General features: G+C 42.9%; 1 protein-coding gene across 1 annotated transcript in view; it reads right to left on the reverse strand.

Moving 5' to 3' along the window:
* Nucleotides 1-9,556: 9,556 nt before the first annotated feature.
* RAPH1 (Ras association (RalGDS/AF-6) and pleckstrin homology domains 1) overlaps nt 9,557-19,129 on the reverse strand; it is a 98,160-nt gene continuing 88,587 nt past the window's right edge. The window contains exons 11-14 of the mRNA XM_052663959.1: nt 18,701-18,799; nt 17,573-17,693; nt 14,235-14,377; nt 9,557-11,628 (exon numbers count right to left, since the gene is read on the reverse strand). Coding sequence (XP_052519919.1) covers nt 9,604-11,628; nt 14,235-14,377; nt 17,573-17,693; nt 18,701-18,799 — 2,388 coding nt within the window. The 3' untranslated portion in view covers nt 9,557-9,603. The remainder of the gene's footprint in view (nt 11,629-14,234; nt 14,378-17,572; nt 17,694-18,700; nt 18,800-19,129) is intronic.

Consider the following 19,129-nt stretch of genomic DNA (forward strand, 5'->3'; position numbering starts at 1 on the left):
CAGGAAGGCTCCTAAGGTTCTAGAGAGGTGAATGGTAGGTAGAAGTGCCTTGCTCACGAGGCATCCTAAACCCTGGCCTTAGGTGCTGTTTTGAAGAGTAGGATCTTAGAAGTCGGACCAACTATTTCTTTACTACTTTCACTATTTAGGGAACAAAATTTTTTTTTAAATAGTTATTTTCAATTCTCTTGAGAGTCACTGGGAATACAAGGCTTGCTCCTGTGCTCTCTGAATGTTATTAATGGCAAGTGTTAGCTACTGTTGAAATTGTTTACTCACTTAGAGAAGATAACTATTCCCCTGATTCTGTGTGATTGGCCTTTGCAGTAGCTGCTCTTGGTGAGAATCTGAACCTTAAATTTCAGATTAAGAATAGTGGGATGAGTGGTGTAAGGCCAAGTGCTTATCCAAGTTTTTTTTTTTTTTTTTCATCTGCACAATTACAGCTTTGAATTCAGTGGAGTTTGGAAGGCAGATGACTTTAGTCATCTCTTCTGTAATAAGAGACACTGAAAAAAAATCCAGGAGGCCTGGCTGTTTGGCAGGTGAATACTGTGACGAGGCACCAGCTCACAGGCCACAGCTGCCATGGGTCCTTTCTAGTCTCAGTGGCCTGGCCAGCAGGGAGCTCTGCCAGGTGACCTCCCAGGGCTGGATGAAAGGCAAGAGGTGGCAGCTGTGTATATGTCAGACATGGGCCTTGAACAGGACAGTGCAGGTGAGGAACGTGAATGTAAAGTGAGCAAGTGTCGTAGGTGTGAGGGAGTTCAGACAGTGCAGACAGAGCTAATACTACTAGTACCAGAGCACAAAACTCATCACCATGTAACTGAGACCCAGATACAGTGTTTCCTTAAGATTTTTGTTTTAAAGTTGCAGGTTTTTTTCCTTACACATTGCAGTTAGCAAAGATTTCCCAGACACTGCATTTCATTTTCATTAACTTGCCTCCAGTACACTGTAAATTACACTTCATACTTTGTTAGGTCACCTTGATACCCTTAATTCCCTGCAATTCCCTGTCTTCCTTCAAAGTAATGGCCCTTGAGTGTCCTCTGAGCCTTCAGCTTCATTATGGATGCAACCAAGAGTATACTTGGAGAGGTTAAACTTCTCCTAGTGTTGGTGTGTAACTAGGAAAACTGTTTTCAAATTAGATGTTAAAAATTATTTGAATAGTTTTTTGCTGAGAAAGCTTAGTGGACTAATAAAGCAGAAGGTATTTCAAAATCCAGCAAATAGTTCCTACACCTCCCACCTTCAGAAGCCCAGAAGGCAACTGTGCATAAAGAGTTGGTGGTGGTCAGCTTGCCCATGGGACCCCTGCCGGACTGGGGGGCTGAGATTCCGGTGAAGACCTGCAGCACAGGGATCCATGGGTCAGCCGATTTTCCCAGTATTTTTTAGTACTAATGTGTGTGTAGTTTTTTGTTTTAAAAACAACACCTGTTGGATTTTCTGCATATTTTACCTTTTTTGTACAGTTTTAAATTCTACATATTGTTTTGGAAGGATACTATGTCATGATGATGGGCCAGGCTTAGAGTCATTGGGGACTTTTAATATTTCATAGGCTGCATGTTATTAATAGTCTGAGGGTAGTATTTGTTTTATTGTAAGTTCACCCCATTTTTAAATAAGATGGTTGGTAGGAATTCTAAACGAGTGCAGAAATTTTACATGCTACGTAATATTGTGGCAAAGGTGATTCAGGTATAAAATCTGCTGACCAGTAAGCAACCATTTTTTTGGGCTAGAGGAGGTCCATTTCCTCTTGAAGTGTTTTTGACTTGTGTCCACTCACTTTTGCCTTTAAAAAAAAAAAAGAGGGAGAGATGTGACTTAAAAGTTGTTCCCTTTTTAAAAGTATTACTATTGGACAGGCCATGGGGATTTCAACAAAAGCATACTTTTCTTGTTGACCTTATGACCTAGGCAATAAATTGAAAACCAAAATCTTGTCAATCTAGGTTTGAGAGATTGAGCCTGTTTTTTGACATACAGAAGAATCCTTTAAGGTGTCTGGTCTAGTGCTTCCTGTCTTTTGCCGACTTGCTTGCTTCCTTCCTGGGGGCCCTGCTATTCCTCGCGCAGCGTTAAGGACCTGCTGCTTTTGCTGTGTTCCTAAGAGTCACTGGTGAGGCGTTTTCCTCCCTCCTCGTCCCCTCCTGCTGCTGCTCGCTACCCAGCCAGAGAGGCCTTCCTGTCTTCACAGTGGCCTCTGTGCTGTAGCTGTGCCCCTCAGCAGTCTCACGACCACCAGGGTTTTTCCGAGGCATGACGACGATAGTAGTGTGCTTTTACCCTTTCATGCTCCCTTTCTTCTAGCAGGCGACCATTCTGCATTAAGAACTGGTACTTTTTCTTTCCCTACCTTTCTTCCTCTCCGGAGAGAGCCATGGCATGACCTGAAGGCCACCTCTCTCTCTGAAAAGGCTTTGATGGAGGAGCTAGCAGGTGCTTGATACATCTTGGAAAAGAATGGGGATCTGCATCACTTCTCATCTGTTTGCTTCTGAACTTCTTTGGCCAGAAACTCCTGATCCGTGTTAAGGTGATAATTTCCCTCACATGATTTACTTAAGAGTTTTAGAGCTAGATGAAATTTCAGAAATTTTAGTTCAGTCTCATTTTACTGATGAGGTTAGATGTTTCATTTCAGGTAACAGCTAGTTAACAACAGTAGAATCCCTGACTCAGCGCCTGGTATTCTTTCTGCAACTGTCTTAACTGTGTTATATGTTTATTTTAAAGTTCTACTTGATGTCTTCAGGAAGATACTTGAAAAGTTAACACTATGTTTCAATTAATACAATTCAAAGTGTTTAAAGGAGTGTATTGAGTGCAGCCTTAATTAGTAAAAGTAATCTTCATTTTAACCCTTTTGAAACTACACTCGGTACAACTGGTCTTTTTCATCAGGTGTATGTAGCTAAAATGGTACAGTGTCTCAGCACTGGAAGGAGCAGCACAGCCTTATCTGAGAGCCTTAGAAAACAGTTCTTGAATGGAGGCAGCACGCTCATTACCTTAAGTTTATTTTGTGCTGAGCTTTGTTCTGATTTGAGAATCTCATACTTAAAAAAAATATTGACAAATAAAATGACAGGGCCTGTGTATAAATGATCCTTGCTAAATATCTTGAGGTTTTTTTGTAAAAAATCAAACAAAAAGCAGACAAAAAGCTTATTTTCACATTAAAATGGAAACGTCTTTTGCAAACTTTAGAATTCTATGGAAAAGCAGTTTTTATCATATTTTGTGTCCATGCATCTTTTTCTTAACAAAATAGTTTACAGAAAAGAATGTAAACAATTTGTGATCTGGCCAGTTGTGCTTACAGCTCCCAGAGGGAGGGTTGGGGTTACGCCTTCAGTAAAAACGATGTAGGAAAACCTGAGGGAGCATCTCTTGCCAGTAATGTTTCTTGTGTGTGCCATTAAACCACCTCCAGATAAGTTGGGGGGACATTTCACTTTTTAATTTTGAAACTGTATTTGGAATTAATTGTTGCTGTGTACTAAGAACTTGGCCTAAATAAAATCCTACAAGGTATATCCGAATGTCTTGTGAACGTATTTCTGCAAGTAACCTTTTTGGCCGTGCCATGCGGCATCTCAGTTCCCTGACCAGGGAGTGAACCCGAGCCATACCAGTGAAAGCCCAGAATCCTTATCACTAGGTGGTAAGTTACAAGTGCTGGCCTGCTGCAGTCCATGGCGTCCCAAAGAGTTGGACACGACTGAGCCACCGAACTGAAGTTAAGTGTGTCAGAAAATCCTTCCCTGTTGCTCTACTTTGTCCTTATTTTTGTTGTAAATGAACCTGAAGTTTTGATTACTTTTCACCAAATACATACAGTTCTTTTAATATAAGGAAACCTTCTGTTTTTGTAACATGATTGTAAATACATTCAAATCCACATTTACACATACCTTGACACAGCAGTCAACACATGATTGTGATACCAAGGCTTCCAAACGAAAAGCTCTTACCTAACTAACTGTTGTTTAAAGGGGGAAAAATCTTGTTATTTTCAGTCGAACACATCAAATTAGTTTACGCTCTATGTGCGTGTTGCAGTCTGTCTTGGGTACTTCAACGTAAACAGCAAAACCAGGTTCTTATGGTGCCGATCCACAAACAGTCCAGTCCAGTTCAGATGTTTAAATGAATCTATGTATTCTTTTTATTAAGGACTGGATAAGTTGACATAATGGAAACACGTAAATTACACTGACCGCATGACTACTGTCCTAAGCCATTACAATAGTTTACTGACAGTAACTTGGCAAGAATAAAGTAACTTGGAAAATAACTTAATCCAGCAGTAGAATAAAAACATCATCAGTAGTACTGAATCTCTCTCTCATATATATATATCTATATATAGGTTTAGCACAATCAGGGAGCAAGGCACATAATGAAATGAGTGTACATTTTAAGTAGAAGAAAATAATAGCAACAAAGCTGAAAGAAAAACTGTCACTTCATCTTTACCGAGCTGTGCATAATCATCTGAATAATGTCCTCTATCCTGTACTTTTAATGCAGTTCCTTTTGCCTTTTTCATGCTTTAAAAAGGTATATTCCTACACTGTATATTTATGGCAAAGCTCCCACAGCCTGGATGTTAGCTTGAGCCTTTACTCCTTTTTTTAAAAAAGAAATGGGAAGAAAGGGAGCAATCTCAGTTAAATGTGCAATTTTTCTTTAAAACAGTAAACAATGCTTTTATGACATTGACACAAGCTGATATTCTAAATGTACATTTCTATAAAAGTTCACTAGTGGCTGACAATAAAATTAAGCAAAGTCATTTGAAACATTCCAGTTAATGCTTTTTTTTCCCCTAGGAGAAATTATTTACAAGTAGAGAGAAATATAGGAGGTGGTAATCATGAAAAATGGCAGTTTTTGGTATTAGGTTACAATAAACAAACAATGGACAGTTTGCAGAATGCAGATTTTGTTTAAGTGCCACAAGCATGTTCTGCTTAAGAAGAGGTTGAGGCTTCAATTATGAGCTTGGTATTAATAGCCATCCATGTTCAACATTCATTCTGAACTTGGCCATCTTTTAAACATGTAGTATTCACCATCACCCTGACCTGACTCACTTCTCTAAATGTCTTTGGTAGAAAGCAGCCAGACCTTGATTAGGTAGATGAAGCCATCTCTTGTGAGACAGTCAGTCACTTTTTCTGTTTCTGCACAAACTAGAAACACCTTCCTTCTTTCATTAGCACCTCAAAGTTTGCTTGTTAAATTTTTTTATGCTGTTCCTCCAAGAGAGTTCAAGGCACTGGGAAATATAGCAGATGTTTTCTAAATGGTTTATACTTCAACAAGCAAAGAGCAAACCAATTTCCTTCAAATGTTTATCAAGTATACTCTACAGCTAAATTTTTGATTTCTTATACATATAGACCTTCTAAGGGCACAATTAAGAACTGAACACTTGTTTACTTTGAGGGAGACTAGTAAAGAGATAACAATAGTCTTCCATTCAATTTTTAAAGGAAAATAAATCTTAATTCTGTACTACTTGCATCTCTCCATGGATCAAATCTCAACTTTGTGAGTGGGCAAACATTCCTATAGGGTCAGGAACAACTTGCTATATGTAAATAATGTGAAGTGTATAAAACAAAACTTCAAGTGCCAAAAGGTTCTTGCAACCGAAAACGATTTTTAGAAATAAACATCCTCTTAGAAATGTACAATTCCAAATTATTTAAAGGAAGTCATTAAACCTATAATCACATAGGATCATACAGTTTTAATTGGTTTAAACAAAATCTGTGAGGTTATCAGATTACGTAAGTTACAAATTGTTAGTTCTAAAGTTAACTACGTAAAACCTACATGAAACAGTTTGGTAATATAGAAACTAGGAAAAGAATTTGTTTAAAATCACCTTGTGTTTGTAACAAATTGCTTTTAACTTACGGGAAAAAGAGGGACAAGGGGTTCTGTTGGTGGCCTGATAGTCAAATCAATCCGACTATTACCTGAAGTTTTTTTTCAGGCTCCTTATAGCCTAACATCCTTGACATGAACTTATTAGCAGTTGTATTCTCCAGAATAGCAGCCTCTGAAACTCTTAACTGGATGCACAGCTCCTATTAACCTTGACCTCAGAGTTGTTAACCTATTGGAATTATTCTTCATGATCCCCCCAATTCTGTTTACCTTTTTGATCTCCTTAGACTGCTTTTAGTGGCAAGTAAACTTACATGGAGATGGGACTGCCGAGATAGTTCGCAGCCCTTCCTTAGCAGGCTATGCCGGCAGGGGGCAGGAGCACCTTGATGTCCGAGGACTGTGGGACAGTCTGTGGGACATTCCTCTGAGATGTTCTGATGAAAACTGTTTCCTGTAACTTCTGAAGAATCAGCAATCTTATCTTAAAGCCCCAGAAATAAAAAAACACCCAATTTACAGTGAAGTAGGTACCTGTAAACCTTAAGAGTAGTTACTTTTTCCAAGAGCAGAATTCTACAGCAGCTAAGGGAAAAATGTATTTGGGTAATAAAAGCCAAGCTTCAATATAGAATAATCTAACATAACTATGAACTTAATGTTTTAACAGAATAGGCTTTGCTGCCCTTCAGAGTTGTTGCCAAAACTTGAAGCATAGGTTGGATCCAATTTTGAAATTTTGTGGTACAAGTTAAGGATGTCACTAATTAGCAAGTCACTAGCTCTTAACAGGCACCTGTCTGCACTGCGCTCAACAGCAGGATACTATTCATTTTTCAGTACAGCCAAGCCAACTGACAAGACTTTCTTCCTTGACCTGGAGAAGCCTTGCTGGGTTAGAGGAGCTGAGCAGGAGGCAGTGGAAGAAGGCACAGTACCAGTGTCGTCCGGCAGTGTTTTTCTTGAACACACCAGGGAAGAGGAGAGCCTAGATAACAGGAGTCTCCAAACTGCATCCCAACAAAAATCCCAATTAAAAAAAAAAAAACAACCCAGGGAGTAAAACACTGGAAGTATATTTAAAGTATCATTTTGGTTTTTTTGATTCAGTTGTTTCACATAAAGAGGGAAAAAAAAAAGTTAATAGCCTTCTTTGTCTCTGGAAAAATGTAAAGGGCAACAGACTGTTGTTAAATAGTCAGGAAGCCACTGACACAGTTCCTCTCCCTGGCTGTGTTCTCCTCGGTGTCCCTGGTGTTCTAAAGGGTATCTGCTCTTTCAGGAAAATGATACACTAGAAGCAGCATCGGTTCAGGATGGCTGCCGTCAGGAATGACACAAGCAAGAAGGCCCAGGAAATCCCCCGCTGAAAAAAAAGGTTGGATCTTACAGCTCAAATCAGGAGTGAAGGAAGACAGGAAACGTGATTTCTTCCCTCAGGGAGAGCTGTCCATCCTTACATAAAAGACCACCATCACAATAAAAAACCCTAGTGATGAATGTTTACACCATTGGATTCAGAGTCTTAAAAGTCCTCTATCTCACAAATAAGGGTGATCCTTAGAAGATAAAGCTGTGGGCAGAAGACTGGGGAATCACTTCATTCATGAGTCACAGTGGCGCCTGGCAGTGTTGCTCAAATGTACTCAAATCGCAGTGCATGCTTAAATGAACAACATAGGTGTGGTAAAGGTCACTTCATAACCATGAGAATATCAAGCACATAAAACCTGGTGAACTGAAAAAGATCTAAAAAAGTATCTTTTAAAGAAGTAGGGCTATAACAAATGCACACTGGTATATATTCTTATTGCTCTATAAACAGGAGTATACAATCACATCCTGGAGATGTGACAGTGGGGGGGGGTTCCACTTTCTCTGATGCAGTACTTTGTTGCAGAGTGAGAAATCCTGTGTACACAGCGCAGTCTTGCTAACTCTTGAATTATTTACCATCTCTGTCCCACTTAATGGACATCACTTTTTCCTTACAGACAGGGTCGAACACTTTGGCAGTTACACTGGTGATCCCTATTCACAACAGGCACAGATGTTCATTACAAGGTGTGCTGACTTATCACTGCTGGGGAGGTACTTTTTAATCTGTTTAAGAGCAGTTCTAACGTTGGCCTAACGGTCAATTTATCATCACAAATTGCTAAGTCAGTACACATTTCTCAAATACCAAGGAAAATTCAGAGGGGAAAATGAAACATCCAGAAGTACAGTGTGAAGCCTATGGAATCATAGTGTGTCGTTAGAGCAATGTTCCATGTTACACCAACCTGCATATGCATAGCATGTAATGTCACCTACTGTCCTTGGACTACAGACTCCATCAGAATACCTGGTCACTTGGACAAATCTCTACAACCGGGCTACAACAAGCAAGGACCCTATTGTGCTCCGGTCACTATGGATGAAATCGTCGAAACACTCATTTTCCCCCCTCCCTCTATGATAGTCCCAAACTTAAGTGAATTCTTTGTATGCCACATTACCAGCTACAAAAAACCTAATTAATGACAGCTGCACAGGGGCCAGTTTTCTCTTTTCTAATCCATCCCTTCAAAGAGCAATACAAAAAAAAAAAAAAAAAGACGCATTTCAGAAGGTGATTTCGTTTTTCGTAATGATGCAACATAATGGACAAAGGATGTGAGTATCTTATATAGCAGCTGTCTATGGATATCTAATATCAACACCCACTCACAGCACACACTATAAGGAGGTAACTGGTGACCCAAAGACACACAGGGACAGAGCATTCTGAGGGTATCATGTTGGATAGTCTCTTACAATAAAGCAAGGATCGTGAAACCAAACTTGATGGAGCTTCATAAGCTCAAGGAAAGGATCCCAACAGTACAGAAAGAACTACAGGGTGCCAGCACTAGATTACCCACGTGACACAGGCAACGCGCTGACCTGGGGCAGCGCGCTCTAGATCCCGGGGGGGTTGCGACAGCAGCGCTGCAGCTCGAATGGCTTACACCACGTGGATACTGTTTTCTATGCACAACCACACACTGATAGTATCTGAAAATTTCCCCACACTGCACGATGACCCATTCTATGAAACTGATTCCTAATTAAAGTGCCCCTGTATGTAGAGAAATGAAGTGTCAAGCAGTTCTAACTTCAGCCAACTGGGGAAAAAAACACAAAAGCCCCATAGATACACCAAACATTCTGGTTGTCTTCTCAAACTGAGAAATAGCACATTATACATCTATCCTTAATATATAATACACAACATGCACAGAAAGGCCGCACATGGACATTTATAAAATATCTTCTAAAGTCTGAAGTTTTTGGTCCAACCCAAATGATAGATAACAAAAATCATAAGGGACAAGACATATATCCCCTTCCATGCCGCTGCCACCTAAAATACACAAAACTCATTTCCAGATTAGGAGAAAGAATAAATAGAATCACTTTCAGCTATATATATACATATAGATATATGTATACATATACATATACATACACACGCTACCTATCTATATATGTATAGCTGTGTGTGTACCCGCACATGTGTACACACACAGAGCTGAACACTACCTGAATAACAACGACATACCAGGAGGCTCTGAACACCTGCATTCACAGATGATCAGGTGAGCTGATTGTAGAACTGATTACACATTGCATGAAAATAAAATCCTAAGGTAGCTACCAATCTCTTGAGAGCTTGGTGTTCTGGTCTCTCTTGGGGGGAGCGGGAGGCGGTCCTCTCCGCAACGTTGCATAGCCTGATATATGACTGCCTCCGTAAGCGGCTTTCTGCTGCTCAGAAAGCAGTTCAGGGGGTGGCGGGGGCAATGCCATGTCATCCATGGTGGCTGTGGGTTCCGCTCTAGACACGCGGGAGGAGGAGAGCGAGCCGTGCCGGGTGATGGACTTGCGCTGCAGTGTCCTGTTGAGGTCAGCCAGGAAGCCAGGCTGGACACTAAGGCTGGATTTGGGCGAGGTGGGCACTTGCGGCACGACTGCGGCCGTGGCTGGCTGCTCCGAGATCTCGGCTTGAGTGAGGCGGGTGCTATCGTTCCGTTTGGGTCGTGTGGGCGGAGGGGCCTTCTTCACCGACGTTTTGGACCAGAGCTGCGGCTGCGGGTTAACAACGGCCACTTTTGGAGAGGTGCTTCCTGAGAACACTGCTGGGATGTCGATGGGGGGCAGAGGAAGCTCGGTTTCCGGCGGAGGGGGTGGGAAGTCAGAATCGGACGGAGGAGAAGGGAACTCCACCGCCGAGTCTTTGCCGCGCCCACTCAGCGCAGCCACCTTCGCGGACAGGCATCCTTGCTGGAGCACCCCGGGAAGGTTAACTCCGGAAAGATGGAGTTTTCCTGGCTTGGGGGGCGCTGCTGGAGGTGGTGGGGTCTCCTTGCCAGGAGACCCCGAGGGTTCGGCTGGCGATGCGAACTTGCTGATTAGACTGTCCACTGAGGGTTTCTTGGGCTCAGGGTGCTCTGCACAGCTGCTGGACTTAATGCTGGAGTTGCGCTGCGGGGTCGGGGGCGGTTTCTTTCCCCCGGGGCTGCAGGTTTTACTGCTCTTTTTGCCGGGAGAGCTGCTTTTGTCGGGGGTGGGGGCAGGAGCCGCTGTGGGTGTGGCTGGCGGCGGTGGTGGCGGTGGCGGCGGTGGCTGCGGGGCCGGGGTGGGTGGTGGTGGCGGCGGAGGAGGAAACACCAGGCTGCTCTCTGGGGGAGGAGGGGGGAAGTCCGGAGAAGGGACAGGGACGGAGCTGGGCTGCCACTTGGGCTTTGCTTTCACGGCAGGGGGGGACTGTGGGGCGAGGCTGACCGAGGCAGGCTTTAAGGGCGGCCCCTCGGCGGGAGGTGGGGCTGGAGGTGGGGGGAACTGGCTGGCTATCTGCTTCACCACGGAGGGCGCGGGGGACAGGGGCGAGGGGGGTGGTTTTACACTGAAGCTCTGCTGCTTGGGTAGCGTGGGCGGGGGCACCGGACCCGGAGGAACAGGGGGAGAGGGTGGAACGTGAGACACAGGAAGAACCGGCTGCTTTTTTACTGGGGGGACTGGCGGAGTAGGTGTGGGTGGCAACGACTGTGTCACTGCGGGTGGCACAGTCTTGGTGCTCGCTGGGGGGGGCAAGGTCACAAGGGGCTTGGGGGGGGCCTGGGGAGGGACGGGGGCAGGGACGGGAGGAGGAGGTGGGGGCGCTGGAGGAGCTGTCTGCGTACCATGTTGGATGTGATGAATCTTCAGTGGAGGAGGTGGGGGACTGAACTGCGGCAGGGACGGGGTGCAGGGGGCGGGCTTCAGCTGGGCCATAGCAGAGCCGGGAGTGGGGGGCGGGGGCGGGGGTGGCGGGGGAGGCACCACTCCATTGGGGGGTACCAGAATCTGAGGCTTCACTGACAGTGAGGTCGAGGGCTGCATCCCTGATGCGGGGGGAGGCTTAAACAGGGCTCCCGAATGCTGAGAGGCGTTCTGCAGCCTGGTTATTGTGCTGTACTTGACAAACATTGTGGCTGCGGAGCCCGCAGACGGGGCGGACTGGCTGGGCAGGGGCGGGGGCGGGGGAGGCGGAGGGGGCGGGGGAGGCGGAGGGGGTGGGGGCGGGGGCGGGAGGGGTGGTGAAGGCTGTGAGGCCGTGTAGGGGGTGACTAGCTTGGGCTGTGGGGATAAAGGGGGAATGAGTGAAGTGTAGGGTCGATTCACAGACTCCATTCTGGCCTAAAAGGAGTATAAAAGGGAGGTTGGGAGAGAGAAAACACAACAAAGAAAACAGTTACAGAGGTTAAGATTTGACTGGTAAACTAAAAAGCAAGGAATCAGAGACATGCATGAAAGGGTGCCGCAGCTGGAGATGGTGAAGATGGACAATGGCAGGAAGGCTAAAGCCCCACTCCCCGGGTAACAAGGGCACGGAGAAGATCTGTTTACCTAACGGCCTTCTCGAATGCCTAAACTTGTTAACTACCTGGAGATAATTTCCTGTAGCACGTCTGTCTGGATGATGCCCTCTGCTTTCTGACCTGTGGTTTTCACACACCCTGCCCCGGGGTGGGCACCAGGGCCTCCGAGCAGGGGACCGCCCCCGGACCGTGGCAGAGGGAGGTGTGATGACCGGAGTTCACCTTTCAGTCCAGGACTGCATCCACATCAAGCAGATGCCATAACTGGGTTTAGGAGAGCTGCTGGAGGGCCTCCTGAAGAATGAGGATGGCTTTTTGATGCTAGTGAGCGGTATGAGTATGAGAATGTTCAGCAGGCGTGCACAGTCACACAGCAATGAATGAGCTTGACACACACACTCGTGTTCGTGTGAGACACTTGCATCCAACATGCACAGAAGTCCAGCAATGCAGGTAAAGGGGGGGTATTCTTTACATTTGTTTTACTGGAAAATACATAAAGAAATGCTTCATAAACGTTACAGCTAAAGATCGTAAAAATACCATACAGAAAAAGCCAGAAGAAAATGAGAGGAAACTTTGGAAGGCTAAAGGAAATGTATCAAGACACAGGAGCTAGGGTTTGCCAACAACCTACTGACTGGCCCATCTGAGCACCTCTTGGCATGGCCCAAAGGACCACACCCGGTCATTTATTTTATAGAGCTACTCATGCAGGAATGTGGTTCAAGTGCTTCTGAAAGCAGAGGAAGGACTCTCGGCTTAGTGACTCTGGGTATATCTTTGGGGCTCTTTGAACAAACTGTGAGGATCCAAATAAACCATCTGTTTCCAATTCTGAATGACATCTAATTAGCACTGGGAATACTTAGGTTAGTAGTCTAGAAGGCTCATGACAGTGCTGACTTCTAGTGCCCATCAGGTCATTCACATGTTCCTTTAATAACTGCACATCAAAATAAAAGCATTAGTTTGCAAGATCTGGTTACAGGAGTCACCCAGGTTAATGTGCTTCCAAAGAACAGCCCCTGACCTTAACTTGACCCTGTCTTGGCTGCTGCAGGGGTGGAGACCTTAGCTGTGCTGGCCTTCTCATTTGGCACCTGAGACTGTGGTAACAAGCAGGAGAAACATACAGGGGGTCAAGACTCAAGCTCAGTGTCACTGCTGCGCGGCAGAGTTCACGGTCTTTCTGAAGCTGTGTGCCACGAGGTACTCTGCTGCTTGATCCCAGACCATTCAGGCCCTCTGCTTCCCTTGGCCTTTCTCCCAACAGTTGGCTAGTTTCACCATTTAAAATACATGTGGATGACACCATTAAGTTCGGTAAGGTAAAGGACTTTTCTTTAGGCACCTGAATTTTGTAAGCGCAGCTTCTCCACAATATATATGGAATATCAGCACCAGATAGTGCTGTTCCACTCAAACTGATTAAATATGGGAAGGAAAAAAATTCCTTAAAAGTCTGAGCCTCTGGTAAGGGGGTTAAACTGTCATTGTCTTGAGAATTTAGGTTATTAGCACCAATTCTCAAATATTTATTCCTAAGAGAAGGTGTTCCACCCCACATTGGGCTACCTATGACTCCTCTACCCTCCCCAAGTCCAGTTAATCAATCATATATGGAAATAAAGGAATAAATTGAGGGGAAATATCCATTTAACTCTCGCTGAATGTATTGTATAAGTAATTCAGAGAAGAAAAACAAAAATCAAAATGATTTTTGGATGAAAACAGAATGGCCAGACCGGGCAAGCTCCTGGCTCCTCGCCTCGGCGTGTGCCTGCGCTGCTGAGAGTGGCAGAGCGGGGCCGCCACGGCCCACAGGACATCAGAGACAGCGCGATATGGTGAGCCAAAGAGCCTCTCTGTTTCTAAGCAGCCTTGCAATAATTATCTTGTCCTTCAGCGTCAATGAACAACCTTCTATGCAAGGCTTGGGGGTCCAATATTTTAAGGGGATTAATGGGAATTTAGTCTTCCACATAAACTGTAAATTGAGAAAAATTCACCCAATGTGCAAAGAAATGCCAAAAAGCATAAAAGAAAAGGAGTCTGAATAAGTTAAGAGCCAATAAAGTAACAATCAACTCTTAGCAGTTTCTCTGGAATAACAGCAAGGCATTGGCACTAGAGGGTGTTGTTGCTCCATCCAAATTAAGAGAGGCAAGGGGGAGATTGTTGTTATTTCTTAAAATTCTGAGTCACTGATAAAACTGCTAGGTGTTGTTGTTTTTTTTGAGATCTTAGATCATCAGAGCCAATTCATAAATATCCATTTCTGAGAAGCAAAGAAAGAATACTGAGATAAGGCCAAGAAAGATTCCTAATGAAGGAATAAAAGAGCACTACGCTCCCCCCCCCTTACCCCGCCTCAGAACACTATAGAGAGGCGTCCCCTCTACCCTGACCTGAGCGCATTACCTTGCTGGACTCTTCCAGCTGCGTGCCTCGCTTCCAGGCCTCAGAGAAGATGGAGCTCACCATGCTCTGGGAACGGACGTGTCCTGCCGGCTGGGTGTCAGACACTCCACTGTCAGACTGATTGGAGTGATTGGACTGAGATTCTGTTTGAAACATTTTCAAAAGTCAAATTAAGTAAGTATTATGACAGTATAAATATGTACATTTGTATAAAGCTTTCACTCTAGATTAGACAGGATGCAGAATGGCAAGTTACTTTTACCTGATCCGTTTCACACAGACACAGCCCTTGTTTTCCACTAGAAAACCTCTCTCACCCTAGGGCAAATAGGAGATCTCGATTCCTTTTAAACTGCTCATCAGGAGAAACTGATAATTACCACAAAACGTTCATGTAACATTATTGGTATCCTGACAACCTATCTTGTAAGAACTCCTAGCAAGTAAGAAAATTAATGAACCATGAATAGAAGAGTGGTTTTTTTAAAAACATATCTTCATTACATTTGAGAATTGATCTTTTTACATTGAGAATCAATCTTTTTACATAACCCTGGCTCCAGGCCATCTCAGAGACTTCTCACTTATGAATTCAGATCTATACATGATGATTACTGCTTTTATCCCAGCAATGAACAATACTGAGAATTTGACTGCCAAGTGAGAAGTGTGTTTCCTAGGGTTTCGGGTGTTGGCACCACAGTGAAGCAGTTGTGCCACAGGCTGGCTTCCTGAAGGGCACAAAGACATCTTCAAGGGCCCTGGGAATAGCTGAGGATACAGTGGAATCTGACTGACATCTACGGTGAAGGAACTAAAAAGATAATTTCGCTGGACACCAAGTCAGGTGAGGTAACCTTATGGGAGCACCTAGTCCAATGTCTGGCATCTGGTCGGAGAATCCAATGTTAAAGCTAGTCTCGCTTCTCTGTGAGAAGACGATATGATTAGACTGCAGTATTAAATAAGTCCAGCCAAATTAATCAAAATCCTGCAAAGATAATAGCCACAAACTCCTTTAGATAAATTTAAGACAGTATCTTCAGGGTAAAAAATATAGGCACTAGAGGATAAAACCAACTATTTTCTTAATAGTTTAATTTAATATCTGAGTAGAATAGGGTAATCTAGAGTAGATTAAAAGACAGCAACCTTTAAGACAAGAGGCTGGAACATGTAGCTTCTTGAGCTCTCTTCACATGAGTGTATATGACTTTGCAATTTACACTTAGAAGTCTTCCTAATACTTAATATACAGACAGATGACTCTGGAGTGGGAAAAGGCACTGTATCACTTCATAAAATACCTTTGGAAGCACCCAAATTAAGTGCTGCATACATTTTTTAGATATACATCTTTTTTCTCAATCTTCTTCTTCTTCCAGTATCTATAACCCCACTTGTGATACAGTCTTCTTACTTGGCCTTTCCTAATCCACTGCCACAGAGGTTTCTTCCTCCCAATTTAATAAACATTTCATTTTAGAACAGTTATAGATTTACAGAAAAGTTGCAAAGCTAGCACCGAGTCCCTACATACCTAGCACCCAGTTTACCTCATTAACATGTTGTAACATTCTGGTCCACGTGTCACAACTAAGGAACCAATACTCGATATTAGCTAAACTCCAAACTCTATTTGGATTTCACTAGGTTTTCCACAATTTCCATTTTCTGATCAAGGATCTCATCCAGGTTACCACACTACAGATAGCTGTCATGTCACGTGTATGACAGTTTCTCAGACTTTTCTTGTTGTTGATGACCGTGACAGTTTTGAGAAATTACTGGTCAGGGTTTCTGCAGCATGCCTCTCAATTTTTATTTGTCTGATGTTTTTTCTTTGAAGTTATGGGATTTAGGGAGGAAGACCAAGAGAGGGAAAATGCCAGTCTCATCACACTGCACCAGGGGTACAAGCTATCAATGACTGATGACCCTGGTCAGCTGGCCAAGGTGCTGGCCGGCTCCTTACTGCAAGGTTGTGTGTCCCGCTCTGCTCTTGGGGAGCAAGTCACTTTGCACAGCCCACAGTTAACAAGGGGGGCAGTTAGGCTCTACCTCCTCGAGGGCAGAATATCTGCATAAATCACTTAGAAATCTGTACAGGATATTGGTCTCTTCTTCTCCATGTATTTAATTCAATTATTTATTTGTATCCCCATGGACTGCTGGCTATTTATTTTATAATTTGGAGTAGAGCCTTATACTATGTTATCTTGTTGCTCGAATTTTTCCAGCTTTGGCTACTGAGAGCTCTCGTAGGTTGAGTCCTGTGTCCCTTTTTACAGACTCCCATCCCTGTGTTCTTTTGAGCACGTCAACACACGATGCTCCAGGCTCATCTTATATATTCTCTGCCACAGCCCTAGAATCAGCCACTCACCAGAGCCCTGGCTCCTTTGTCTTAGAAAATAGCATTGAGAAACCAAGGTCGAGGCTTTTGGTATTCTCATTGCTACTGGGCTGTCACTGCTTCCAGCCCTCTAGGTGGACAGAACCAAAGAGTGTATGTGTGGAAACCAGCCCATGTGTGACACATTCACAATGCGTTTCTGTGTACTTACTTAGGGATGAGATCTAGTCATACAGTTTCTAAATCAAATAAATATTTCTTAATTATTTCATAATGTAGGCCATTAGAACAAAAAAGTATGCTTTTAGATGATACAGATATCATTTATGGAACTTTTGAAGGGAAAAAAGCCTTTAAGATGTGATCATAGCATCCTTGTTTAAAGGATGTGGGAATCTGAAAATAAGCACCTTTTTAGTATCACTGACTTCCTCTGAAAACTTTAGAAAGTTTGACTTAAACAGCTTCCTAAACTGTTGATACTGAACAAATTCTAGTTGTTTCCGCTCCACTGAAATGTCAGGAAACCTGTGGGGATTGAAGGGCAGTTTCATGATGATTCTGAGTACTCTTCTCCATGCAACTTTCTATCCCCAGTTGTGCATCAACACTTGCTTTCAGCAATATGATTTTTAAATAAACTTCGTAACAAAACTCTTGGTTTTACCACTTCATATATTGGTTTTCCATTTCAAAACATTATGGGAACTAGGCCATGATATTGTCTGCTCTAATAATTAAAAAAATAATAGCACATGGGCCTACTGATTGAAATTTAAAAATTATGCACAGCCCTAATTTTACCACTCTGAGATACCCGGGCCTCCTATCAGTCACTATACAGACACCTCCTGCTGGCAGCAGAGTTCTTGGGCATTGCACCCTACCTGGGATGCTGGAGGAGCTAGATCCTGATTTAATGCTCAGTCACTATACAGATGCCTTCCTGCTGGTGGCAGAGTTCTGGGGCATTCCACCCTACCTGGGATGCTGGAGGAGCTAGATCCTGATTTAATGCTGGAGCTGGATAAGGAAGTCCAATCGTAAGCCGGTTCTGTCCTCTTCAAAGCTTCCTGATAGTTCACGTAGAGCTGCTTCCCGTACTAAACAGAAGGCAGTAAAGGAGGACATCCGAACTTTACTGGGTATGATACGGGTATATGGGGTAGGAAAAGGGGATACATTTCTGTTTATTGACTCAGTTTGTATTAAAATTAATACCCTATAATACTTCAAAAATTCTTTGAATAACAGTAAATTAGAATCTACTCTTATCTGTCCTCATTTTTAGAAAGGCAGCAAGAAGTTAATACTTGATCCTGTTTAGGTTCATTATCAACATAAATATTTTTTCAGTTATTTTTAAAGCAACTTTGATTTTATGTCTATAATAAATTTTATTTTTAGTTACTTAAAAGTGAATAAATATCCTTTCAAGGACTACATATCATCTTTAAGGTGTCCTTAAAAATTTTTTTTAAGACTTTCTTTTTTTTTAGAGCACTTTTAGGTTCACAGCAAAATTGAGAGGAGGGTAGATTTCCCATGTACATTCACAGCATCTCCCATTATTAACATTACCTACTAGAGTAGTACATTTGTTATAATCACTTAGCCCACATGGACACCTGAGGTTTCCTTAGGTTCATTCTTGGTGTTTACATTCTATGGGTCTGGACAAGTATATAAGGACATGTATCTACCATTGTAGTATTGTACAGAGTATAAATATTTTCACTGCCTGAAAAATGTTTCACAATCCACCTATATTCATTTTCCCGCCAACCCCAAGGCAGTTGAATTAAAAAAAAAATTCTTTTGTTCAGGCTAAACTCTACTATAAAACAACCATATAGTGCATTCTCCAAAGCCAAAATAAATCACTTTGGTGCTACATAAGCTTTTACCAGCAGTATTATTCCTTGGATACCAGCTGGTAAAAGTTTATCCCCATCACTGAGAAAAAACACACTTAAAACATGAAACTTAGGCCTGAGAGACTGAGACACTGGCAAAATTATGACTATGAAACAAACAATAATTGTCATGACAACCAAAACCATATCATTAAATACCCATCATTCCATTATCAGACCAAAAGAAAACCTACCTTTGCGATGCGGATACCATTGACCCACTGGTGCAGGGTCCTCATGTCATCACAGCAAAGGTATTTGATGTACTGAGATTTCTTCTGGATCTGCGGATGCTGTAAGATTAAAGGCAAAACCCAACTAAGTCCCCTGGAGAAACAAGAAATAAATTCTATCAAAGCTTAAACATATCCTGACAAATTACAGGTCATTGGAATAATGGCCAAATCATTTATACCTCTTAAACATCCATAAGGTTGAATAAAATGGTCCTAAGTATTGGTCCTAAGTAAATGGTCCTAACAAACAAGGTGCCAACTTGTGTTAAATTTTAGGCCAAGATGTTGAAAGTTAAAAAAAAAAAAAAATCCTTCCCATCATAGAAAACTCCAAAATACCCCTCTCTACCTTTCAAAGGAACAAAGTCTACCAAGGTTAACAAAGTC

This window comes from Budorcas taxicolor, chromosome 2, assembly GCF_023091745.1.
Source record: "Budorcas taxicolor isolate Tak-1 chromosome 2, Takin1.1, whole genome shotgun sequence".
NCBI classification, from domain to species: domain Eukaryota; kingdom Metazoa; phylum Chordata; class Mammalia; order Artiodactyla; family Bovidae; genus Budorcas; species Budorcas taxicolor.